The 26,965-nt window shown below is 36.0% G+C and overlaps 1 protein-coding gene and 1 non-coding gene across 2 annotated transcripts in view; both read right to left on the reverse strand.

Annotated features, from left to right (window-relative positions):
• Positions 1 to 26,965, reverse strand: part of LOC107530620 (uncharacterized) — a 307,335-nt gene that overhangs the window by 37,925 nt on the left and 242,445 nt on the right. The window contains exons 6-8 of the mRNA XM_087813362.1: positions 9,762 to 9,883; positions 7,826 to 9,336; positions 1,792 to 1,881 (exon numbers count right to left, since the gene is read on the reverse strand). Coding sequence (XP_087669488.1) covers positions 1,792 to 1,881; positions 7,826 to 9,336; positions 9,762 to 9,883 — 1,723 coding nt within the window. The remainder of the gene's footprint in view (positions 1 to 1,791; positions 1,882 to 7,825; positions 9,337 to 9,761; positions 9,884 to 26,965) is intronic.
• On the reverse strand, positions 14,445 to 14,551 carry LOC148090469 (U6 spliceosomal RNA). Its single transcript, XR_015713796.1, has one exon. It is a non-coding gene; the product is annotated as a U6 spliceosomal RNA (small nuclear RNA).

The raw sequence follows: 26,965 nt of genomic DNA on the forward strand, positions 1-26,965 counted from the left end.
TGGTTAAAAAGCACAAAAAATGCTCAACATCATTAGTCATTAGGGAAATATAAATCAAAATCATCAATGAAATGGCATTTCACGCCCACTAGGATGGCTCAACTTTAAAAAAAGTAAGATAATGACAAGTGTTGAAGGGGATGAAGAGAATTACAAATCCTCATATGCTGTTGGTGGGAATGTAAAATTGTGCAATCACTTTGGAAAACAGGTTGGCAGTTCCTCAAGCGATTAAACATGGAGTAACCATATAACCCAGCAATTCTACTCCCAGGTATACAGCCAAGAGAAATAAAAACATAAGTCTATGTACACAAATGTTCATAGCAACATTATTCATAATAGTCAAAATGTGTAATCAAAGCATATGTCAATGAATTAACAAATATGTTAACACAATGCAAAACATATGTACAATGATATATTTTTTGGTTATAAGAAAATGAAGTACTGCCCAGCCAGCATGGCTCAGCAGTTGAGGATCGACCTGTGATCCAGGAGATCTTGGTTTGATTCCCGGCCAGGGCACATGCCAGGGTTGTGGGCTCAATCCTCAGTAGGGGGCATGTAGGAGGCAGCTGATCATGACCCTCTCTCATTATTGATATTTCTATCTCTACCTCTCCCTTCCTCTCTCTGAAATCAATAAAAATATATATATTTTTTTAAAAAATGAAGTACTAGTACATGCTGTAATATGGATTAACATTGAAAGCATTATACTAATTGAATGAATGCAGTCACAAAAGGCCATGCACTATATGAGTCCATTCATATGAAATGTCCAGCATAGAGAAATCTTTAGAAACAGAAAGTAAATTGGTGGTTTCTTAGGCTTACGGGTAATGGGAAGCATAGATGGGTGAAAGCCAAAGGGTACAGGTTACCTTTTATGGTGATAAAAATGTTCCAAAATTAACTGTTGTAATGGTTGAAAATATCTGTGAATATACTTAAAATTATTGAATTGTCTGGTTTAATGGGTGAATTATATCTTAATAAAGCTGTTTAAAGAACAACATGCTGGCACTGAGAATCTAATGAGATTTCCTGGCAGACAATGTCATACATGTTGTTATAAGTTGGTGGATGAATGAAGTAAGTCTTGTGTAATTATACTGGGAGAAGATTCTTGGAACCTTGCACCTAGTTTCTACTAGATTAACTCAAGGTGCCTTTTTCCCTTTATTGATATTATTTTATTGTATCTTTTTGTTATAGTAAATCATAGTCATGAGTACTACTGTACATTGATTTCAGAAAGTCTTTCTAGAGAATCACTGTACCTGAAATTTGTCTGGGGTATCCCTGAAACCACAAGTCCTGGTTTAAATAAGTTAAAGACAAATGCCATATGATTTCACTTATATGTGGAATCTAAAGAACAAAATAAATGAACAAACAGAAAAGAAACAGACTCATAGATACAGAGAACATTTGGATGGCTGCCATGTGGGAAGGGATTTGAAGGGGTGGGTTTAAAAGATAAGGGGATTAAGAAGTACAAACTGGTAGTTACAGAATAGTCATGGGGATGTAAAGTACAGCATAGGGAATATAGTCAATGATATTGTAATAACTATGTATAGCGGCAGATGGGTACTAGATTTATGAGGGTGATTACTTTGTAAGTTGTGTAAAAGTCTAATCACTGGGTTGTACACCTGAACCTAACATAATATTGTATGTCAACTGTAATTTTAAAATTTAAAAAAATATTAAAAAATAAATTTTTCCAAATATTCAGAGAATATGTAAAAATTCTGGTCAATTTCTATTCAATATACTCACCTTTGTTACCAGTTTGTTGCACAGAGTGTTTTTCTTCAGTTTTCTTTGCTTTACCAAATGGAGGTGACAGGAAAATAGGCCTCCAAAAACCTATAAACATATTAAATAGACTTAATTATTTTGCAATTCCTAATAAAATAAGTATAGAAAGGAAAATTTATGTTATATGATTCTGCAGTGGAAAAATATTTCTGATACTATTTTTTCAAATATATCTATCAGTAACGGTGATCCTCTTCTCAATTTTCATGAGGTTTATTAAAACAATATTGAAAACTATGTTAAAAATATTTCACCATATACTGGTAATATATTACTCCTATATAAGAATTCAGCAGATGTTCAGTTAACTCTTTCTAAAAAAATTTTGCAGGCAGTTCTTGTCCTAATAAATGAAATATTTGATATAAAATTATCTACAAGCACCCATTAAGGTGACTGCTTTCCAAAACACAAAAAAATAAGCATTGGTGAAGATGTGGAGAAATTGGAACACTTATACACTATTGGTAGGAATGTAAATGGTACAGCCATTATAAAAATAGTATGGTAGTTTCTCAAAAAATTAAAAATAGAATTACCATATGATGTAACAACTCTACTTATGAAAATCCTACTTATAAAAGAATTGAAAGCAGAATCTCAGAAATATATTTGTATACTCTTTTTCATAGCAGCATTATGCACAACAGCAAAAGGTCAAAAGACACTCAAATGTCTATTGATGTATAAATGGATAAACAAATTGTGGTATATCCATATAATAGAATATTGTTTAGCCTTAAAAAGAAACAGAAAGTAGAATGATGGTTGACAGAGACTGGGGGAAAGGGAAATGGAGACTTATTGTCTTATTGTCTAATGGTTATAAAGTTTTATTGTGCAAGATAAAAAAAACTTCTGAAGATTGGTTGCACAACAGTATGAATATACTTAATGCTACTGAACTGTACACTTAAAGAGTTAAGATAATAAATTTTATGTTATGCATATTTTATCACAATATCTTAAAAATGAAAAAAAATGGCTAAGATTAGGCTATGGTGGATTATGGGCCTAAGGGTAAATGGATGTGTGTTCATGTCACACAGAATGAAGACTGCAATTCAGGATCCTAAAATGGTAGTACTTGGTGTAAAACTTAACTACTCCAAAAATTTTTGTGGAATGAAAAAAACACCCCGAATAGCCATGGCAATCTTGAGAAAGAAGAACAAATTTGGAGGGATCACAATAGCAGATATCAAGTTATACTACAAAGCCACTGTAATCAGAACAGCCTGGTACTAGCACAAGAACAGACATAAAGGTCAATGGAACAGAAGAGAGAACCCAGAAATCGACCCATGCCATTATGCTCAATTAATATTTGACAAAGGAGGCAAGAGCATGCAATGGAGTAAATACAGTCTCTCCAATAAATGGTGTTGGGAAAATTGGACAGGCACATGCAAAAATGAAACTAAACCACCAACTTACACCCTACACAAGAATAAACTCAAAATGAATAAAAGACTTAAATGTAAGATATGAAACCATAAAAATCCTCGAAGAAAACATAGGCACAAAATCTCAGACATCTCTCGTAGCAATATATTTACCCACTCATCTCCTAGGGCAAAGGAAACAAAGGAGAAAATAAACAAATGGGACTAAATAAAAATTAAAAGCTTCTGCACAATGAAAGAAACCATCAACAAAATGAAAAGTGAACCCACTGTATGGGAGAACATATTTGTCAATGATACATCTGATAAGGGGTTAATTTCCGAAATATATAAGGAACTCATACCACTTAAAAGGAGGATAAACAATCCAATAACAAAATGGGCAAAGGACCTAAAGAGACACTTCTCCAAAAAAGACGTACAGATGGCCAAGAGACATATGAAAAAATGCTCAAAGTCACTAATCATCAGAGAGGTGCAAGTTAAAACAACAATGATTTATCTCCTCACACCTGCCACCTGCCATAATGGCTACCACCAACAAATCAACACACAATAAGTGCTGGCGAGGATGTGGAGAAAAGGGAACCGTAGTACACTGCTGGTGGGAATGCAGACAGGTGCAGCCACTATGGAAAACAGTGTGGAGTTTCCTCAAAAAATTAAAAATTGACCTGCGATTTGACCCAGTGATTTGACTTCTAGTAATATATCCTAAGAAACCCGAAAAACCAATCAGAAAGAGTACAGGTAATCCTATGTTCATGGCAGTACAATTTACAATAGCTAAGATATGGAAACTGCCCAAGTGCCTACCAGTGGATGAGTGGATAAAAAAGCTGTGGGACATTTACACCATGGAATACTACACAGCTGAAAAAAGCAAGGATCTCTTACCCTTTGAGACAGCATGGAGGCACCTGGAGAGTATTATGCTAAGCCAAATACACCAGTTAGAGAAAGACAGGTATCACATGATCTCACTCATTTGTGTAATCTAAAGAACAAAATAAACTGATGAACAAAATAGATCCAGAGACATAGAAGCATGGAACAGACTGACCAATCTCAGACAGAAGGTGGGGGTGGTTGGGTGGGTGGGAAGAGATTAACCAAAGAATATACATGCACATATGCATAACCCCTGGACACAGACAATAAATAGTGTGGTGAAGGCCTGGGGTGTGGGGTGGGTGAGAGGTAGAAGGGACCAATGGGGAAAAAAAGGGTACATCTGTAATACTTTCAACAGTAAAGATAAAAATTAAAAAAAAAAAAATACCCACAAAACAAAAAGCACAACATAAATTTTAAATATAATTACGACATATAAGGATAGAAATTGAGAAAATGGGTTAATATTTTCAATGAGCTCTGGACTGTTCTCAGGAAAAGGATTTTGTAAAGAAAAGATAAAATAAAAATTAACAACTTCATTTATTTAAGAGAAAAACCTATTAGTATTTAGGGTACACAGTCACAGGAGCAAAGAGTCTTAATTCCTTCCTGGGAGATGCAGCAAAGGCGCTCTTCCTCTTATCTCTTTTCTATAAGATGATATGGAGAAGGGACAGACACTGTGTAACCTGACTTTAAGAGGATTGTATTGCTCATTTGGGATTGAACATGAGATAAGTAGCACAAAGAGCAGTTTTTTTATACCAACATCTTTCAATTTTTTTTCTAGGATTTAAAAAATCATATTTAGCCTATCAGTTTATATTTTCAGTGTACGACAGCTGAAGATGGGTAAAAGTATATAGAAAAATTTTGCTTTTACAATTGTAAGGGCATCCACCTGTGATTGGTCATATATTAATGAATGTTTTAACAATCCAAAAATTAGATAATTATAGTCCAATTGCAAATATTTAAAATATGTCAAAGCCTTTTATAAAAATGAGACCCAGAGAAAATATAGTTAATTGACTTGTTTCATGTGGAATAATATTATATTCTCAGTTAGATTATAAACTTCATGAAGTCCAGATGTAGCTGAGATAACACTAGGCTAGGTGTTTCTATACCAATAATTATCTATGTGACATTTAGTGAAGTAGTCTTTTTGTGCCTCAGTTTTCTCATTTTTGCAGCAGGTACAATAATGCTATAGTATAGTAGCTCTTTCTAAATTAGAAGATCATGAGGTTAAACAAGAGTTGAAATATAAGTAACATAATTAAACTTGATTAAGAACTCAGGTTCTGGAGTCAGATAAACCTAGGGTCAAATTCCAGGACAAGTGACTTGAACATTTTAGCCTCATTATCCTCATTGTAAAATTGGGATAGTACATACCTCTTAGAGCTGAAATATAGTATGTCTTCATGTTTAACAGCATAGATTTTGGAACACAGGTTCACATCCTGACTCTCATGTATTGTGTTACCTTGGTTAATTATACAACTTGTTTGTGTCTCAGCTTATTCACTGGTAAAATAGAAATGATAACAGTGCCTACCTCCTAGGTTTGTTGTGAGGTTTTAATGAATTCATCATACATATAAAACTAGTAAATTAGTATTAATTAATTGCTATTAGTGAATTGATACTAACTAACTAGTATATGTAAAATGCTTGCAATGGTATAGGAGGATAACAATAGTGAATGGGCTTAGATGTAATAACGTACGTAGTTTGTGTAGCATAGTACTTTACACTCAATCAATATCAGATGCTATTATTTTTATATTAATGGACTTTGAAAAGTGTTATATATATTTAAGGTATTATACTTTTATGTATTTATTATAATATATGCTGAGCATATAGTAAGCATTTGATTGACAAAATTTTACAAAGCACATCAATAACAATACAGTTGAGTCCCTGAAAAGTTAGTTATGCTCTTTTACTAGACATTTATCAGATGGTGTTTGAAAATATTAAAAATTGAAGCTGGATGAGAATGTGATTCGCTATGACGATTAATGCAACTCTTACAGGATTGCTAATATTGTTATAACAGAATGATATTGAATTAACAACAATTAACTTTGTGTTAATAAGTTCAAATGCAGTGAAAACATTGTTTTAAGTTTTTCCCCCCTCTTCATATAAGGCAACATACCTTTATCACAACCCCACCAACATGCTGCTTTATAAGAGGATCACGGAAATTAATTTCTTTCATCACTTAATGCTTTCCCTTTGAATTGCATCTCTAATTAGAAATCAGAGTTTTTCTCAGGGAATATAAAAAATCAGATGAATATTTTCCACTGACTTTTTTTTCTTTATTGTTGAAAGTATTACAGATGTCCCCCTTTTTCCCCATTGACTCACCCTTTCCACCCTGCACCCACTTCCCATCCCAGACCTTCACCACTCTATTGTCTGTGTCCATGGGTTATGCATATATGTATATAAGGTCTTTGATTAGTCTCTCCCCACCCACCCCAGCCTTCCCTCTGTGATTCATCAGTCTGTTCCATGTCTCTATGTCACTGAATCTATTTTGTTCATCAGCTTATTTTGTTCATTATATTCCACTGACTTTTCAAATAAAGCATCACACAGTTATTCCAAGTGAATTAATAATGGCTTAAGGATAACACTTTGTGTTAGTAAATGCAAAGTATATAGTATACTTTATTTTTATTAAATTCAATAATCTACTTAAAAACATGACAAAGAAAAGTCAGTATTATATAGAACAAATTTCAAGACTTGTGCAGAAATAGCATATTAAAATAGAAAACACTGATAACACATTAAATATATATTATTTCAAATATTCTCTCTGATTTTGAAAACTCACTGGAGCTTATTGAGGCATATGACTTCTTGTTATATTTTCAAAGGAAAGGTTTCTTAACCAATGTTTGGGGCATGAGTTCTTCATTTTATTTTTGTGCTTTGAGTTGTAGCTAAAACGCTTTGTGGGAAATATCTAATATGGAGAAAAACACTGATATGATAAGAGTTCCTTTATCATAGTAAGCATGCCTTAATAAAATGGCTTAGGAAATGGAGAATGAAATGACTTACTGTGATCAAGTAAGTATGATTAACAAGGTAAATGCCAACTATTTATTTAAAATTATAAAGCTTTTATAATAACTTAGAGTGAAGCAACATAAGTAGAATGTTTATATAGTTAGGCTTGGATACTTCTTTTCACAGTAACCAATAACGATACAAGTTTGTGAACAACCTCTATTCACCCATTCCAGAATGATGGGAGCTAAATTCAACATGTTGTTTCCTAGGCCAGAATAAGCATCTTTGTTAATAATTCTTAAATTTTACTTCTTTTATAATAAGGTGATAAAACAGATAACTAAAGAGAGATTATTTTCCTAATATCGGTGGGAGATTGGGGGTGAGGGGTAAAGGGAAGAAAATTGGGGGAATCTGTAATACTTTCAACAATAAAATCTTTTAGAAAAAGCAAAGCAAAGCAAAAAAAAATAATAATAAAAAAAGTGAATTGGAATGGGACTAAGATGCCTTTCTCTAAATTTCTGATAAAATTTTCTCAGGCTCAAATCTATTAATGCTACTGCCACTTTGAAAGTGTCACTACATTACTAATTAAACTTGTAAACAAGCTGCTTTCAAAACCCACACACATTTAAGCTTACCATGTGGACGATTATCCTTTTTGCGAGCACCAAGCCGTTGTGCTTCATTTTCTGAGTCAAGGTGGTATCTTTCACTGTCGGATGTAATCTGGTGCTCTTTTTCACTGTCAGAATCTATGTTATATTTTTCTTGCTCTTCATCCATTTGAAGTCTGTCATTTTCAAATTGCATCAAACACTGTTCTCTCCCCATCTCCATCATGCGTCTTTCACTTTCAAACTCATTTTGATATTTTTCATTTTCAGAATTTGCTCGATGTTTTTTAGAATCAGAGTCTATTTGATGTCTTTCCAAATTATCCCAATTTCTTTGAAAGTCAACCTGACATGTTTCAGAGCTACCCTGAAATCTTGCAGATCTATGTTGATATCTTCTAGAGCTATCCCTGCATCTGTCATAGTCAAAGTCCAACTGTTGTTTTTCAGAATCAGTCAAGGATTTTTCAGATTCAGACCTGCGGTCCATCCAGAATCTTTCCAATTCAGGTTTACTCTGGCAACTTTTAGCTTTTATCATGTGTTTCACAGGATCAGAGGCCATCCCTAGGCTTTCAGAATCTAAGTCCATCGTGCGCCTTTCAGACGAAGGTTCCATCCAGTGCCCCTCAGTGTCAGTGCTCAACTGGTATGTTTTGGTACCCATGAGACATTTTGCAGCTGCTGTGGCTAGTGCATGTCTTTCTGAGTCTGAGTCCATCCCACATGGTTCAGCGTCCGTGTCCATTGTATATCTCTTAGATCTAGTCTTCTGGTATTTTTCTTTCTGAATAAGATGTACCCCAGATGCAGAAGCTGAGGCCATTTTATCCTTTCCCATGTCTGAGTCCACTGAATACTCCTCAGAATCAGAGAGCATACAGTGTTGTTTAATCTCCATCAATCTTTTTTCGGATTCCATCAGGCGTTTTATAGAATCTGAGGCCATTTGGCATTTTTCTGCCTTCAGCAGGTGTTTCACAGATGCAGAAGCTATGGGGCATTTTTCTGAGTCTGAGTCTATCTCAGGTCTTTCATTGTCAGAGTCCGTCAAATATTTTTCAGAGTCAGAGTCTGCCAAGCATTTTTCTGAATCTGAGTCCATCCAGTATTTCAGAGAGTCAGAGTCCACTTGGAATTGTTCAACTCCCACTAGGTGTTGCTCTGACTCCATCAGGTCTTGCACAGAACCAGAAGCCATCTGGTATTTTTCTGCTTCTAGCAGGTGTTTCACAGAGTCTGAGCCCATGGGACATGTTTCTGAGTCTGAGTCCATTCCCCATATTACAGAGTCAGAGTCTTTCCATTGTTTTTCTAAGTCATAGTCCAAACCAATGCCTCTATCAGAGTCAGAATCAATCACACATTTTTCAGAACCAGAATCAGGCAGGGGGGAGACACTTTCAATTATTAGTAGGTCTTGAAGAATATTATAGTCCAAAGAGCCAACTAAAGTGTCAGAACCTCTGGAATCAGAAACTTCTGTTTCAGATTTATTTTCCTCATCATGTGGCATCATAACTACTTCTTCATGACTTAAAGCAAAGACAAACATGAATATTTTAAAAATATTAACTAAATGTTAGCAAATACATTATTTCTGTTAAAAAATCTGTGTAGTAAAATATTATAGATTATATATTTTTATCTATCAAGCTGTAGAAAACAAGAGATGCTAGCCTTATTGTAAAATAATTGGAAGAATATCAGTGTAGGCAGATTTTACACTCACTTGCATTTATCCTGATATTAACTGTTTTCCAACACACTTGAAAGTAATTGCCTGGCTAGGCCACTTCCTTGCAATATACTATTTTTTTGTCCCTATCCAATTGATGTATCATTATTTTGGGAATGAATATAATTCAAAAATGTACTGAAAAATAAAAGTAAACTATTTATATATTCTACTGCAAGTTAAGATTTTATGTACACAGACCTGATTATCACTGAGGCTTACCTTGGAGTGTTGAGCCTTTCTGGAGAAGAATATTCAGATCTGTAAGGTACTATTTTATTTTGAAGGCACATAGCTTGAAGGGGAAATGCATGTTCACTTGACGAACTTGTTACAGTTATTGGCTGCAAAGCAAAATAAATCATAAAGTTATAATTGCTCAGTTGCATTTAACATGAAACACAGTACACTTAGGCATTTTGATTGAGGGGGAGGGTATCACTTCATTAGGTGCATCTGTGCTTAAGGTAAAGTCACAGTAAGAATCTCTTTCAAACTTCAGAGTGTATACTTAAGTATAAGGGCAAGCATGAAAGACACATTGAGAGATGTCTTCCTAGTCTCTACTTTTCCATAAACAAATGCTGCTTTGGTGCTATGTTACTCAGTACCTTGGATTTAGGCCACTGGGATTTGACCTAAATTGGGGCAATCAGATTCTCTTTCCTGGAGATTTAGAGTTAGAATTCAGAACAGGTTTGTTTTTTTTGGTTTGTTTGTTTTTTGTTTAGTTTTATTTTTTATCTCTGGTTATTTAAACTGTAGACAGGTGACCTCTGGCACTATGAAAACCCTATGTCTGTCTTTTGCCTAGAGAAGCAAAATAAAGTCATACATAAATGAAGTAGAAATAAGAGATCATATACCTTTAGAGAAACAGATGAAAATATTTTCTCCCTGGGTTCCCGATTCCAGTTCCTCCTAAGCATTAACTCTACTTTATGCCCTTAAATTCTCCAAGGTAATCAAGATCATTGACTTAAATCCTTACTACCCCCTTTTCCCCCCTAAAGCTAATATGACAGAAATCTGTTCCTTTAAAACCATAAGTACTATCATCAGACATCAGAATTATTGTTAATATGTTATTGTTAACTTCAAAGTGTAACATATATAACAAGTGTGTTTTTAGGAAAAAAGGAGTCCAAGCACAGGAGAACAGAAAATTGAAGAATGGTCAAAATAAATTTTACATACGCAAAGTGATTTATTCCACCTTCAATGAAACCTAAACAAAAATAATAGCCTTATACTGTAACATGTTATCTAGGTACAATATAAGAAAAAATACTCTGTGAGTTTTAATATATTGTAGGATTGATTTTAATACAAGTTTTGGAATCTCCTGTTTCAGCAGGTAACTGTGAGGCTGAAATGAGACACTATCTAAGACAAAATACTTACTTAGAAAACTGGTAAAGACAAAAAATGTAAATAACTGACAGATAATAAAGAGAATGGTAATATTTTATGTGGCAAACCAATATGAGATATACTGATACACCTCTTAGGGAAGATAGGTAGCAAATAATTTTCATGTGCTTATAAACATTGATCTAAAAAGTACAAATACTCAAAACTTCTTTTACTCCAATTCTAAAATCATAGTAACTGCTTTTCCATCACAATGCTCTGTCACTAGCTTTCATTACTTTGAAAGTCAAGACAAAAAGTAAAAGATGAGGAAAAATACAAGTAATGTTTATAATACTAGTCATATTTTATACTTAATCAAATAATATCTGCCTTCATAAATTGTTAATAATGTTCTTTCATATATTTGATTTATCAGGATACCTGGCCTGAGGAACTATACAAATAATGTTTCTACTCTTTGTAAAACAACCTTTGGAAGCTACATGTTCTACTACACTGATAAAAAAAAGTCTAACAGAAAATACAGTACATATGGAATTCACATTAGTTATTTAGGATGGGTATACTGCCTAAGTTTTGGGGACTTTGACTACATCAAAGCTTTATGTATGCCTTTTGGGACATTAAACCAAATATTTTCCTTAGAAGGAATACTTCTAAAGGTGGTATAGAGTACCATAAAATTTAAATGTTCTACTTAATAACACCCTCTTCCAGAGGTGACACTTTTAAAATAAACATATTTTTGATAATTATGAAACTTCAATTAACATCAAAAGAAAGGAAATTTACATTTATAAATTCATTAATTAGGACTCTATAAAAGCTACTTTCTTTTTATCTGTAAGACTATGCTTTCCTAAGATCTGTAATTCTGTAACAGTACTGGGAAGTTCTTATTGAGAGAAAAAAAATTGCTGTGAAAACCAAATTCAAATAAATTGTTAAATAAATATGCCTCCAACTAACGAATCTGCAAAAAGTTTCTCCTTTCTTCTAAAGAATTAATTTACAGTTTTATATTATACACTAAACTAATTTGAAGTTAAACCTGTAAATCTCTGTACAAAAGTTTATATCTTCATATCTCCTTTATTTATATCTGCTATTTTTATTACATCTTATAGAGAACTAAGTTGTCATCTTTTAAAATATTTTTTATTTTCAATTACAATTACAGTTGATGTTCAATATTATATTAGTTTCATATATACAGCATAGTGATTAGACATTTATATAACTTATGAAGTGATACCCTGATAAGTCTCGTATCCCCCTGACATCATACATAGTTATAACAATACTATTGGCTATATTCATTATGCTTTACTTGGGTTGGGTGAAAAAGGTAAAGGGATTAAGAAGTAAAGATTGTTATTTCATGATCTTAACAGATTACTTCAGCCATTAAAATTAGGAAATTCATTAGATCATTTCCTAACCTGGTGATACTGTTACTATGGCAATACATCTATAATATACAATTGTATCCTAAGTAGCCATTGTTCTGAAAGAAAGGGACTTATGGGGTATATAGAACTCAGAGTCTGACAGATGACATCAAGTGAGCTACCAGATTCATGGGCAATGTAAAGATAACAAAAAAGATTCTATTAATGACCTGTATTATATTTTACAGAAGGTTTTTTCCCCTCCATAATCTTTTAGTAAAAAGTGTCATTATATTACTTATAATGTATAACATTAGTCTTTAATGCAATTACATGAAAAGAAAATCATAGCATGTGATTTGCAAAGTTTTAAGGATTTTAGGGCTTAAATAGGGAATTTAAGAGTATAAGAGAGAGAGCATGATAAGGAGCCCTTTTACTTTCTTTTTTTTAATTAAATTTATTGGGGTGACAATGGTTAATATGAACCAGGTGTGGGTTTCTGTGTTACAAAAGCTGTATATTGCTCTGTGTACCCACCTGCGAAAGTCATATCTTCTCCCGTTACCATAATTAAGGTCCACTACTCATGAAACTTTACTCTTCAATAGTCCCCCGTTTTGTAAACTATACCAACCAATGTACATTAAACATTTCCTTGTAACTTTGCTTTGGGAAAGCATTACTTCTAAAAATGTCCAATCGTAATTAAATCTCAAGGAAAGAAGTAGAATATCCAAGTATTTTCAACAAGTATCCTAAGTACAGCCCAGTTTCAGAAACAATGAGCTAGATGAGGGACTGGCAAACTATGAGCCAAAACCAGATGCCCCCTATCTGTTATTATATGACTCAAGAACAAAAGAAGATTTTCACATTTAAAAACTGTAAAAAAGTAAAACGTAAAAATGTCTTATTAGCCCATCAGTGAGAACCATTGCTTCAACAGTCGAGAACATTTTCTCTTGACCTGCAAAACCCAAAATATTTCAGATCTAGCCCTTTACAGAAAAGTTTTCCATCCCATGAACTAGATAATTTCGAGGACTTTTCTGACTCAGTTCATGAGTCTATGCTTTTAAGCAAGATAGAAAGCCTCTTAGTACTCTGAAACATTTTTTTTCCTGTAGAGAAATGATCAATATGCTTAAATTTATGAAAGGTTAGAGTCTTTTCTTTGAATTTTAATGGTGTTAAAGTCATAAGGTAGTTTGCCCCTAGAGAAAATTTGGGATTTATAAATCTGAAAAAGGAATTTGTGAGTTGCCTATGAGATTCTTTGTGGATCCTCTCATTTGGACTGAAGGAAAAAACAACAACAGAACAATCCAATTAACTCACAAACACTACACATTGAGAGACCCTTTATACATTAAAGGACTTTGTACAATTATCTAATGCTGAACCATCTAAGATTTTTCCCCCTACACCTAAAAGCTGATTCTAAGAGATGCCAAAAGAATAAGTTCATGTGTGGGCATCTTAATAATAGATTCTCTGTTTCCTCAAGAGTAGGAATGGGGATCTCACAATTAATGGGAGGTGGCTACAAAGACAGTGGATAATGAAAATCACTCCTCTTTCCTACCAAATGTAAGCTTTCTCTTCTATTTTATTTTTTTTATCAATAAGATTTTCATTTATTTCTATGTACTCTTGTAAGCTTTCTATTTTAAATTTAAGCTTACAAGTCTCTCAGTGAAGCCTTCACCCTGTGAATGAGGTGAGTGGACATAATATAAATTAATCACTTTTTCATTTGGTAGTTGAAAAGGAGAAAATTCTTAGATGTCCTAAATTAAATTACAGCAGGCCAGAGGATCAAAGAAAGAGACATGAAGGGGTTAATCAGTTAACAACATGAGGGCAAAAAAAACAAAAGACTGTTTATATTCCTGAGTGTATGTTGGAATTTTTAATTAACTCCCAGGTGGCTATTGTACAGTTATCTAACAGAGAATAGCCAGCCACCATGGAACCTCAGGTGCCTCAATATCTAGCTTACACATGAACTTTACAATGTTGCCTACCACCAATTCAAAGGAGCAAACACTTTTTCCTTACAGGCTCTGCACCTGTCCTAAAACTAGCCCTGCTTCACCTTCTCCCCTTACCTGTACCCAATATAATTTTTTTAAAAAATATGGAACACTTCACGAATTTGTGCATCATCCTTGAGCAGGGGCCATGCTAATGTTCTCTGTATCATTCTAATTTTAATATATGTGTTGCTGAAGAGAGCACCCAATGTAAATTTTTTCAAAACAACTTACATCTTTCTTCCCCCTACTTGATGTATTAAAAAATCCTGTCAATTCTAGGACAATGGGCATGTTGCATTTTTGACCTAGCACTTCACGTTCCAGGACCTGGTCCTTTATGGACCAATAAAACCCTTTCTTTTAAAAAGACTTTCAGCCATTGAAGTTAAGTTGTTTGTTATATATGTGGCAACTATGAAGGGATGCAATATTCAAAGGCACAGAAGGGGATGCTTCTCCCTCAGATCCCCTCTGAGGCTCATTGTCAGATTTACCTCCTTTTTGGTCCCCATGAAACCTTGGATTGTGTAACTACATTTTATAGCAGGTGCCCATGGCTATACTGAGATAGGAAGGGAAATTCTTCAACAAAGCATCCATAGGTGGCTTGCCCAGTATGTGTGGCATTGTACCATGAGACAGGCTGTCCCTCAAGTTTCAGTATCATATGGAGGGGTTTCCCTCATTTGTCTGTCCATAGGAAGTGCTCATGACATGGCCAGGGAAGGAAACTGTTCATCTGACTGTTGAATGAGCCAAATTTGGATGGAATTTGGCAGCTGTCAATAAGAATTTTAGACCTCCTCAATTGTGAGTTCCTTTCAGGGCCTAATCTTCCTTTTGGTTGAAGTCAGCGACTGGCAGTGGACTAGCAGTGTTCAGGTGTTAGCACACAGCAGGATGCCACAGGTGTTTGCTACAGCATGAGAGATTTTACCCTCAGGAGGAAATCTTCACCTGTGCAAGATTTTCTGGGAGGTACGTGGCTTGGGCTTGCTACTGCATGAGAAAGAATTTCTATTTCTCTAAGGAGGAGATTTTCACACCGAAGGTGGGGGAGTGAACAGCTTGCAGAAATTTTTTTTCCCTGGTTAGAAATACTAATTTTTTGAGTGCCCTTATGTTTTCTTTTTATGTGTGTGTGTCTGTTGCATTGTTGTCTTAAGAATGAGATTTCATAGGAGAACATAAGCATAAATCCTATATAAACCTATTGTCTGGGCTGGCCTATGTGTAACAAGTTGAGGATCTCTCATGGCGATTTAAACAACTTTACTGTGAGTTACATGAACATGAGGTAAAAATTACTGCTAAAGGAATCTTGGAAGCTGAGAAGTAAGGCTTAGCTAAATAAAGGACAAGTAATAAAAACAACAACAACAAAAACCACCAGAGAGTTTATCTCATCTTGAGAGTTGGCTTTTGATCTCTACCATTCACTTACTGGTTTGAGTGCCTATTAAAATCCCACTGTCACTGGCCAGACAATGGGTCTTTTGAATTGTTAAACCTTCTAAATTTAAAAAATATTTTTTGAGAGTTCTGGTCAAGATGGCAGATTAGGTAAAACTGTGCTCACTTCCTCCCATGACCACATTAAAACTGCAACTAAAGTATAGCACAACCAACCTAGAGAACCACCTGAAGATTAGCTGAACAGTAGGTCCAATAACTAAGGATATAAAGAAGCCATGTGAAGACCAATAGGGGTGGGATTTGAAAATGGGCTGGCCCTATACCCACATGTGGAAATTGAGAATTGAGAGAGATATCATAGCTGCAGAAGTCCCACACAAGGAGTGAGAGGTCCTAGCCTCACACTGGGTTCCCCATTCTGGAGTACCACTGACAGGTAGAGGAGTTCCCACAACATGTGGCTATGAAAAATCAGTGGGGATTCTGTTTGTTTGGGCGACACAGAAGGCTTTTGGAAACCCATAGGTCTTCTTAAAGTGCCCATGCACAGAGTCTCTCAGTTGCAGGCACTCACCCTATGGCTTGTGGGAAACCTGAGACATACAGGGAGAAACAGAATTATGTGACTTCAGGGGGAGGGTTGCAGTGACAGCTGCCCTTGCCTCTGTGTTGAGTCCTATTCCCACAAAGCTGACACGCAGGTGCCATCTTTACTTTGTTGATATCTCCATTCACACAGACAAATCTGGATCTGCATCAGATTGTAAAGCAAATATTGGTGGACATAGAGGGAGAGATTGACAGTAATGCAGTCATAGTAGGGGACTTTAATACCACATTAATATCAATGAATATATTTTCCCAACAGAAAATAATAAAGAAAACAGTGGCCTTAAATGACACATTACATCAGATGGATTAAATTTATATTTTTAAAGCATCCCTCCCCAAAGCAGCAAAATATACATTCGTTTAAACTGCACATAGAATATTTTCCAGGATAGACCACATGTTAGGACACAAAACAAGTTTCAGTAAATTTAAGAGGATTGAAATCACATTAAGCATCTTCTCTGACCACATTAGTATGAAACTGGGAATCAATACAAGAAGAAACTGAAAAATATACAAACACATGGAGGTTAAATAACATTCTACTAAACAGTGTATAAGTTAACAATGAGATAAAGGAATAAGTCAAAAGGTACCTTGTGACAAATGAAAGTGAAAACACAATGTCACAAAACCTATGGGATGCTGCAGAAGAAATCCTATGAAGGAAATTCATGGTGATACTGGACTTCCTCAAGAAACCTATACCCACACCTAAATAAACTATAAAAAGAACAATAAACAAAGCCCAAAGTGAACAGAAGGAAGAAAATAATAAAGATCAGAGTGGAAATAAATAAAAGTCTAAAAATATAGTAAAAAAGTTCAATGAAACCAAGAGCTGGTTCTCTGAAAAGATAAACTAGATTGATGAATATTTAACCACACTCATGAAGAAAAAAAGAGAGAGCACCAAAATAAATAAAATCAGAACTGAAAGAGAAGTGACAATTGACACCTCAGAAATAAAAAAGATTATTAAAAAATACTACAGAAAACTACATGCCAACAAACTGGACAATCTGAAAGCAATGGATATATTCCAGGAAAAATACAATCTTCCAAGACTGAATGAAGAAGAAACAGAAACTATGAACAGACCAATTATTACTAATTAAATTGAATCAGTAATAAAAATCTCTCAACAAACAAAAGTCTTGGATTGAGTGACTTCATGGGATAATTTTATCAAACACTGAAAGAAGAATTAACACTTATGATTCTCAAAATAGTCCCAAAAGTAAAGGAGGAGGGAAGGCTCCTAAGCTCATTTTACAAGGCCAACATTACTCTGATTCCAAAACCAGATAAAGACACTACAAAGAAAGAATATTATAGGCCTATAACCCCAGTGAACACTGATTAAAAAATTTGCACCAAAAAATTAGCAATCTGAATCCAGCAATAAATTTAAAAGATCATACACCATGATCAAGTGGGATTCGTTCTTCATATGCAAGATTGCTTCAATATCTGCAAGTCAATTAATGTGATACACTACATAAAAAATAAAAGATAAAAATCATATGATCATATTAATAGATTAAGAAAAAGCATTTGACAAAAATCCAGCATCCAGTTATGATAAAACTTAGCAGAGTGGGAATAGAGAAAACATACCTCAACGTAATAAAGGTAATATATGACAAACCCACAGCAAACATCATATTCAAAGGGGGAAAAGCTAAAAGTGTTTTTGTTATGATCAAGAGAAAAACAAGGGTGTCCATTTTCACCACTTTTATTCCACATAGTATTGTAAGTCCTAAACATAGCAATTAAACAAAAAGGCATCCAAATTGGAAAGAAAAAAAGTAAAACTGTCATTATGTATTTGTCAATGCATGATACTATGTAGAGAGAAACTGAAATATTTTAATAAAAAACTATTAGAACTGATAAATAAATTCAGTAAAACAGCAGGATATATAATTAATATATATATATTTTAAATGCAAATATCTTTTTTTTGTTCAAAATTTTACAGAGGTCTCTTTTTTTCCCCATTGACTCATTCCACCCCTCCCCACCCCCCCTCCCCAGCTCCTCACCACACTATTGTCTGTGCCCTTGGGTTATGAATATATGCATATAAATTCTTTGATAAATCTCTCTCTGTCCACCCACCTGCCCCCCTCCTTCTCTCTGGGATTCATCAGTTTGATCCATGCTTCCATGTTATTGAATCTACTCTGTTCTTCAGTTTATTAAGTTCTTTAGATATCCTAAGAATCCTGAAACACTAATCAGAAAGAATATATGCCCCCCTATGTTCATAGCAGCAGAATTTAGAATAGTAAGATCTGGAAACAGCCCAAGTGCCCATCAGTAGATGAGTGGATTAAAAAGCTGTGGGATGGCACAATTGATATTTTTAAATCAGTTGCAATTTATAAAACCTTAAAGAACTATCAGAAAGAGAAATTAACAAAACAATCCGATTTATAATTGTATCTAAAAATATACCTAGAAATAAATTTTACCAAGGAGACAAAAGACCTGTATTTTAAAAAGTATAAGACATTGAAGAAAGGAAGAAGATGCAAATAAATGGAAGCATGTACCATGCTTACGGATAGGAAGAATCAACATAGTTAAAATGTTCATACTACCCAAAGCAATCTATAGATTTAATACAATCCCTATCAAAATATCAATGGCATTTTGTCACAGAACTAGAACAAATAATTCTAAAGTTTATAAGGAACCACACAAAAAAACAAACAAACAAACAAAAAAAAACAAAAAAACCCCACCCTGAATAGACACAGTAAACTTAAGAATGAACAAAGTTTGAAGTGTCATATTACAAGGCATCAAACTACACTACAAGGCTATAGTAAACAAAATGTCATTGTACTGTCATTAAAAAAACACCACGTAGCTTAATGGAACGGAATAGACAGCTTAGAAATTGACCAATACCTATGTGGTCAACTAATATTTGACAAAGAAGGCTAGGATATACGATGGGATAAAAATAGTCTATAGTGATGGAAAAACCAGATTCATGCAAAAAATGAAAATAGAGCACCTTCTTACACCATGTGCAAAAATAAACTCAAAATGGATTGAAAACTGAAATGTATGACTTGAAACCATAAAACTCTTAATATATAGGCAGAAAATTCTCTGAAATTTCTGTTAGTAATATTTTTTCTGATATAGCTCCTCAGGAAAGGGCATAAACATTTTAAAAAAGCAAATGGGACTACATCAAACTAAAAGTTTTTTGCATAGCAAAGGAAACCATCAACAAAACTAAAACAAAGCCCACTGAATAAGAGAACATATTCGTGAATACTATATCTAATAAGGAGTTAATAACCAAAATTTATAGAGATCTCATACAATTAAAACCAGTAATCTAATTAAAAAATAAGCCAAGACCCTAAATAAATAGACATCTCCAAAGAGGACAGATGGCCAATAGATATATAAAAAAATGTTCAACATCATTAATTATCAGTCAAATGTAAATTAAACACACAATGATATATTACCTCACACCTTTCAAAATGGCTGTTATCAATAAATCAACAATAAGTGCTGGTGAGGATGTGAAGAAAAGTGAACCTTCTTGTCTTTTAGGGGGAACTGCAAATTCGTGCTGCCATTATAAAAACTGTATAGAGGTTCCTCAAAAAATTAAAAATAGAACTACCTAATGAATAAGCAATTTAACTTCTTGTTATATATTTGAAGAAATCCAAAACACTAAGTCAAAAAGTTATACACACCCCTACATTCATTGTAGCATTATTTACAATAGCTAAGATATGGAAGCAACCTAAGTGCCCACGAAAAGGTAACTGGATAAAGAAGATGTGGTACATATACAGGGTGTGCCAAAAATGTGTACACATTATGTCTATAGATTCTATTATATTTTGAAAATAAAATGGATTTTAATAAACACTGCTTTTATGATTATTCAAAAGGTTATATAATTATTTGGGACACCCTACCTATACAGTGGAATATTGCTTGACCATAAAAGATGAAATCTTACCATTTGTGATAACATGAGTGGCCCTAGAGGGTATTACGCTAAGAAAAATAAGTCAGACAGAGAAAGAAAAATACCATATGGTTTCACACATACGTGGAATTTAAAGAACAAAATAAATGAACAAAAAAATAGAAACAGACTCATAGATACAGAAACTAAATTGATGGTTGCCAGATGGGAATTAGGTTGGAGGGCTGGGTGAAAAAGCTGAAAGTATTAAGTACAAATGGTTAGTTATAAAATATAAGTACAACAGAACAAGATTTAACAAGAAAAAAGAGAGGGGACCCAAATAAATGAAATCAGAAATGAAAGAGGAGAAGCAGCAACTGATACCACAGAAATACCACAGAAATACAAAGGATTATAAGAAAATATTACAGGGATTCCAAAATGGTGGTGGATGGAGTGGAAGCTACATTGACACTCTCATAGGACCAAACTAAATTAGAACAAAAATATAGAAAAACCCTGCTGAATAATCAACTGAAGACTAGCTGGAGAACACCCTCATAAGCAAGGACATAAAATGGGGACTGCATAGAGATTGGTAGAAAGAGCAGAGGTGTGAGAGGGCTGGCCAGGTTCCCACAGGCAGCACCTGAAGGGATATCTCAGCTGTGGGGAGGTGTCCAACTGAGAACTATGGGGCCTGAATCTCAAACTGGGCTCCCCAGGCAGAGCACCAGAACTGAGAAAGTTGCCCACATAACATCTGGCAGTAAAAAGCACAGAGTTTCTGTCTGCCAGGGAGAGACAGCTATAAATGAAGGTACCCTCTTAAAGGGACAACACACAAAGTTGACAAAGTTTTGTGTGCAACCACTCACCTTGGGCTCCAGTGGAAGGAGGGCAGAGTGGACTAGACATGTGTGAGGAGAATCTAGGGATGCTGGTTCTGGGGATAGAGCTCAGAGGCAGTAATCTAGATTCTTGTGCTGAGTCATTCCTCCATACGGCAGAGGACATTTTTCTCAAGCAGACATTTATTGTCCAAGCAGCTTTTCCCTAGGGGGGGGAAGCAATTGTCCCACCCTGTTGGAAAGCCTGCCCATGGAGTTTCTACAGCCTGAAACTCATAAAGAGACTGAATAACTATCAGCCTTTGGGTGCTTTGAGTCTTTGCCTGATTTGTTTCTGGACCCAGGGCTTGGAAAAGCAGACCTTGGTGTGCATCTTGGTCCTTTCCAAACACACCCAGCCCCAGCAGAAGGAACCACAAGCTATGAAGTTTGGAAAGCTTCAAACAGGGTACTCAAGGCTAGTCACAAACAGCGTCTGAAATAGGCCTGGACCAGAAAGAATCCAAAACATCGGGAGTCCTAGCAGATCTGCCGAAAATATAGAAACAAATCCAAATAGGCAGCCAAAATGAGGCAAAAAAACAAATCCCAAATGAAAGAACAAAAGAATTCTCCAGAAGAAGAGTTAAATGAAATGGAGATAAGTAATCTATCAGATACAGAGCTCAAAATACTGACCATAAAGATGCTCAGCAGCATAAAAAAAGATATGTAAACTATGAAAGAAATTAGGAAGGACATAGTAGAAATAAAAATTACATTGGAAAGAATAAACAGTAGATGAGGGGAAGCTGAGGGTTGGATCAGTGAATTAGAAGACAGAGTAGAAAAAAATCATTCAATCAGGGAACCAAAAAGAAAAATACAATTAAAAAATAGGACGATTTAAGGGAGCTGTGGGAAAACATGAAACATAACAATATTTGCATCATAGGAAAGCCAGAAGATGTAGAAAGTAAGCAAGGGTTAGAGAACCTGTTTGAAGAAATAATGGCAAAAATTTCCCTAACCTGGTCAAGGAAAAAGTCACACAAGTTCAAGAGGCACAGAGAGTCCCAAGCAAGAAGACCCCAAAGAGGCCCACGCCCAGACACATCATAATTAAAATGTGAAAAATTCAAGACAAAAAGAGAATCTTAAAGGCAGCAAGAGAAAAGCAATCTGTTACCTACAAAGAGCTCCCATATGTCTTTCAGTTGATTTCTCATCAGAAACTCTACAGGCCAGAAGGGAACGGCATGAAATATTCAAGGTAATGAAAAGCAAGGATCTGAAACCAAGACTACTCTATCCAGCAAGACTATCATTCAAAATAGATGGTGAAATAAAGAGCTTCCCAGACCAAAAAACGCTAAAGAAGTTTATCATCACCAAACCAGCACTGCAAGAAATGTTAAAGGGACTGCTGTAATAAGAAGTTGAAATAGGGAGAAAGAGAAACATATGCATAAAGGTACAAAATGGCAATAGTTGTGGGAGAAGAAAGAGGAGAAGCCAGGGAAATATTGTGGCTGCAAAAGTCCCTCCCCAGAGGAAAGAGAGGTCTCAATCCCACACCAGGACCCCCAATCCAGAACACCAGGGCCTGAAAGAAGAGTCTGCATAACATTTGGCAGCAAAAATAAGCTGGGAATTGGCCCACTGGAAAGGGGAGGGAGTCTGCCTGAGTCCTAAGCATTCTCTGTAAAAACTTCAGCACAGGGACTCACTCTTGGGCACTCACCTGGGGCTCTGGTGGAGGGAAGGAGACTCATAGCATATGGAAGCCACAAGGAGAAGATCAGGGTGGCATAGCACTGGAGATCGGGAAGGCAGGCGTCTGAGGTCTGAGTCCTGAGCCAACTTCCCACACTGTCCCCAGACACCATCTCCCAGTGTCCAGCACTTCTATTCTTATAGCACCCACTGGAGAAAGTGTACTAACCCTGTCCTCCAAATACTGGTGATACCACCCTGCCAACCTTGAGTGTGGCATAAATAACTGTAGGCTGTACCCCAAAGGGACCTGAACAGTGCTTTTTCTCTGGGGAAACTATAGACAGCCTTAGATGAACATTGAGCTGAATGGCTGGGAAATAAGAGCAAATCTTCCCCCCACACACACACAGGGTAGGTGGGCACAATACCCAAAGAAAGGCCTCCTGGGCAGGGCCTCTGGCTATAGGCAACTGCAGAATAAGAGGGAGGCATGCAATTGCAATCCTTCCTTCAGGACCTTTGGCTGGGTGCTGCCAAGCTAGAAAGCCATCAGCTAACTAACCTGCTGAGGTTCTGGGCCACTCCCAACAAGGGGCCACCTGAATTTGCATTCCCTAAGCCTGGATTTGTATTCCCAAAACCTGTCGGCACCACCAGCCAAGTGCAGACTAAAAGGGAGGAGGAGGAATTGTAGGTCAAAACTGGGGCATCTGGAGCCACCCCCTTGGAGGTCTACATCAGGGCCTCTGGCAGTGAGTGGCAAGCGCAGAGGGGGTGACAAGCTCTCTCCCACCCCCCACAAGAGCCAGTGCTACCTGAAGCAGAGGAGACAGACTTGATCTACTACTTCAAATCCCACATACACTGTCCTGCAGATGCAGTCTCACAGGGTAAAGGGGTTACAAATCAGAACTGTAAAATCTGGTATATGCCCCTAGGAGCCTCTCTTCCAGAGCTCTGGTGTGGAGCTTCAATGAGAGCACATACCTTCCCTTTTGAGGGCTAAGGACCCATACCACCTCAATCAAAGGGTGGATTAGATTAGTATCCTCAGATTTGGTTTGCCATGCCCTGCTAATCTCATATCCACTGGGGGAAGGGACCGTAAAGCAGAGCTTAGACATTGGACCTGACTCAATTGGAGCACTCCAATAGGGACTATGGCAGAGCACTGCAGAGAGAGAAGAAAGCAAGCAGCTCTTTCTCTTCACAAGGGAAGATGACACCCCAAGTGGAGAAGGGCAGCCTTGTTCTCTTCCTCCAAGCCCTGTCTGCATATCCCGGCTGGTGCAGCCTCACAGGGGAAAGGGAACATACCCCAGAACTGGGTCATCTGGTGCGATTCCCTCAGAACTTCCCCTCAGATTTTCCTTTTTTTAGAATTTTGTTGCTTTTTTTTTTTTTTTTTTTTTTTTAATACATCTTTATTGATTTCAGAGAGAGGAAAGGAGAGGGAGAGACAGATAGAAACATCAATGATGAGTCATTGATCGAGCCCGCAACCCAGGCATGTGCCCTGATCGGGAATCAAACCCCGATCACCTGGATCCCAGGTTGACGCTCAACCGCTGAGCCACGCCCGGCCCGGCTCCACTCGGATTTTCTGACAGGGAACCTCTGAGGTAGAATGCAAACAGCTAGATCCCCTCTCAAGGTCGGATGTCCTGTGTCACTCCATTCAAAGAGAGGATTGGATTTGCATTCCAATCTCCAGCTGGCTCTATCTTGCTAAGCTCAATTCCATGGGGTGAAAGTCAATCCCACTCACGAATGGGCCAACAACAATCAGCTCCAAATTACAACAGAGGGGTCCACATAACCCACACAAGGGGCATTACTAGAGCATTCAACTCAGGAGTTCAAGGAGACTTTACCACTGTGTACCACAGGACACTTACTGCATAAGGCCACCCTATAAAGACTAAGACTCATAGTAGTTCTATCTTACACATAGGAACAAAAGTGAAGAGACAGTAAAAATGGGGCAAAAAGAAACCACCCCCAAATGAAAGAAAATGAAAAATCTCCAGGAAAAGAACTAAATGAAATGGAAGCATGTAATTTATCAGACAAAGAGTTCAAAATAATGATTATAAGGATGCTCAAACAACTTAGTGAGAAATACAAATAAATCAATGACAACTACATCAACATGAAGAAGGAGATAGAAATTCTAAGTAAAAGCAAGTTAGAAATAAAGAATACCATATCTAACATCAAGAATACACTGGAAGGAATTAAAAGTAGGCTGGATGAAGCAGAGGACAGAATCAGTGATTTGGAAGACAAGGTAGAAAAAACACACCCAAAAAGAGCAACAATAAGAAAAAAGAATTAATAAGGAAGATAGTTTAAAGGAACTCTGGGATAAGAAATGTGACAACATCTGCATCATAGGGATACACAGAAGGAGAAGAAAGTAAGCAAGGAGTAGAGAACATGTGTGAATAAATAATGACAAAAAAGTTCCCTAACCAGGTGAAGGAAAAGAAAAAAGATGCACAAGTTCAGGAGGCACAGGGAGTCCCAATTAAGATGTACCCAAAGAGATCCACACCAAGAAACATCATAATTTAAATGGCTACTGTTAAAGACAAAGAGAGGATCTTAAGGGCTGCAAGAGAGAGACAATCAGTGACCTACAAGGAAGCCCCCATAATGCTATCAGCAGATATTTCAACAGGAATACCGCAGGCCAGAAGGGATTGGCATGAAGTTCTCAAAGTCATGAAAAGCCAGAACTTGCAACCAAGACTGCTCTATCCAAGAAGGTTATCATTTAAAATTGAAGGTGAAAAAAAAGAGCTTCCATGACAAAAGAAAGCTAAAGGAGTTCAGCACCACCAAACCAGCATTGCAAGAAATGCTAAAACTGCTTTAAGAAGAAGAAATATAGAGAGGAAGGCATATGGGCGTAAAGGAAAAAAATGCTGTTAAATAAGTACATATCAATAATAACTTTAAATGTAAATGGATTAAATGCTCCAATCAAAATACATAGGGGACTGGGGTGAGGGGGCGTAGAAGGGGTAAATGGGGAAAAAGGGGGGGCATCTGTAATTATCTTAACAATAAAGATACATTTTAAAAAGACATAGGCAAGTTGAATAGATAAGAAAACATGGCCCATACATATGTCTATAAGAGAACCACTTCAGAACAAAGTATTCACACAGACTGAAAGGGAAGGGCTGAAAAAAAAAAGTTTCATACAAATGGGAATGAAAAAAAGGTGGGGTAGCAATACTTATTTCTGACAAAATAGACTTCAAAATAAAGACCATAACAAGAGACAAAGAAGGCCACTACATAATACTAAAGGGATCCATCCAGTAGGGAGATTCCTTTGTGTATGACCTTTATAAACATATACGCACCCAATATAGGAGAACTTAAATATATAAAAAAATTCTTGGTGGATATAAGGGTGAGATTGACAATAACACAGTCATAGTAGGAGATTTTAACCCTCCACTTATATAATCGGATAGATCATCCACACAAAAAATCAACAAGGGAACAAAGACCTTATATGACACACTAGAGCTAATGGATTTGATATTTATGGAACATTTCATCCCAAAGCAGCACAATATACATTCTTCTCAAGTGCACATGGAACATTCCCCCAAATAGACCACATGTTAGGGTACAAAACAAGTCTCTACAAATTCCAGAAGACTGAAATCCTATCAAGCACCTTCTCGATCACAATGTCATGAAACTAGAAATCAACAACTATAAAAAAACTCAAAAATATTCACATATATGGAGGTTAAATAGCATATTATTAAACAATAAATTGGTTACCACGTATAAGCGAGATCATGTGATATTTGTCTTTCGAGGGACTGGGGAGGGGGAAGGAACGGCGTGGAATGGGTCACTGGGGAGAAAAAGGGACATCTGTAATATTTTTTAAAAAAATAAAATTAAAAAAAAAAGGAAGAAAGAAAAAGAAAGAAGATGCTGTCAGGAATGGAGGTGACAGTGCCAGCAGCAGGAAAATCATCAATATGAAAGGCAATATGGGGTCAATTAATGTAAAGGCAAACAGCCTGCACACCTGTGAGCT

Source organism: Miniopterus natalensis, chromosome X (genome assembly GCF_054644295.1).
Source record: "Miniopterus natalensis isolate mMinNat1 chromosome X, mMinNat1.hap1, whole genome shotgun sequence".
NCBI classification, from domain to species: Eukaryota; Metazoa; Chordata; class Mammalia; order Chiroptera; family Miniopteridae; genus Miniopterus; species Miniopterus natalensis.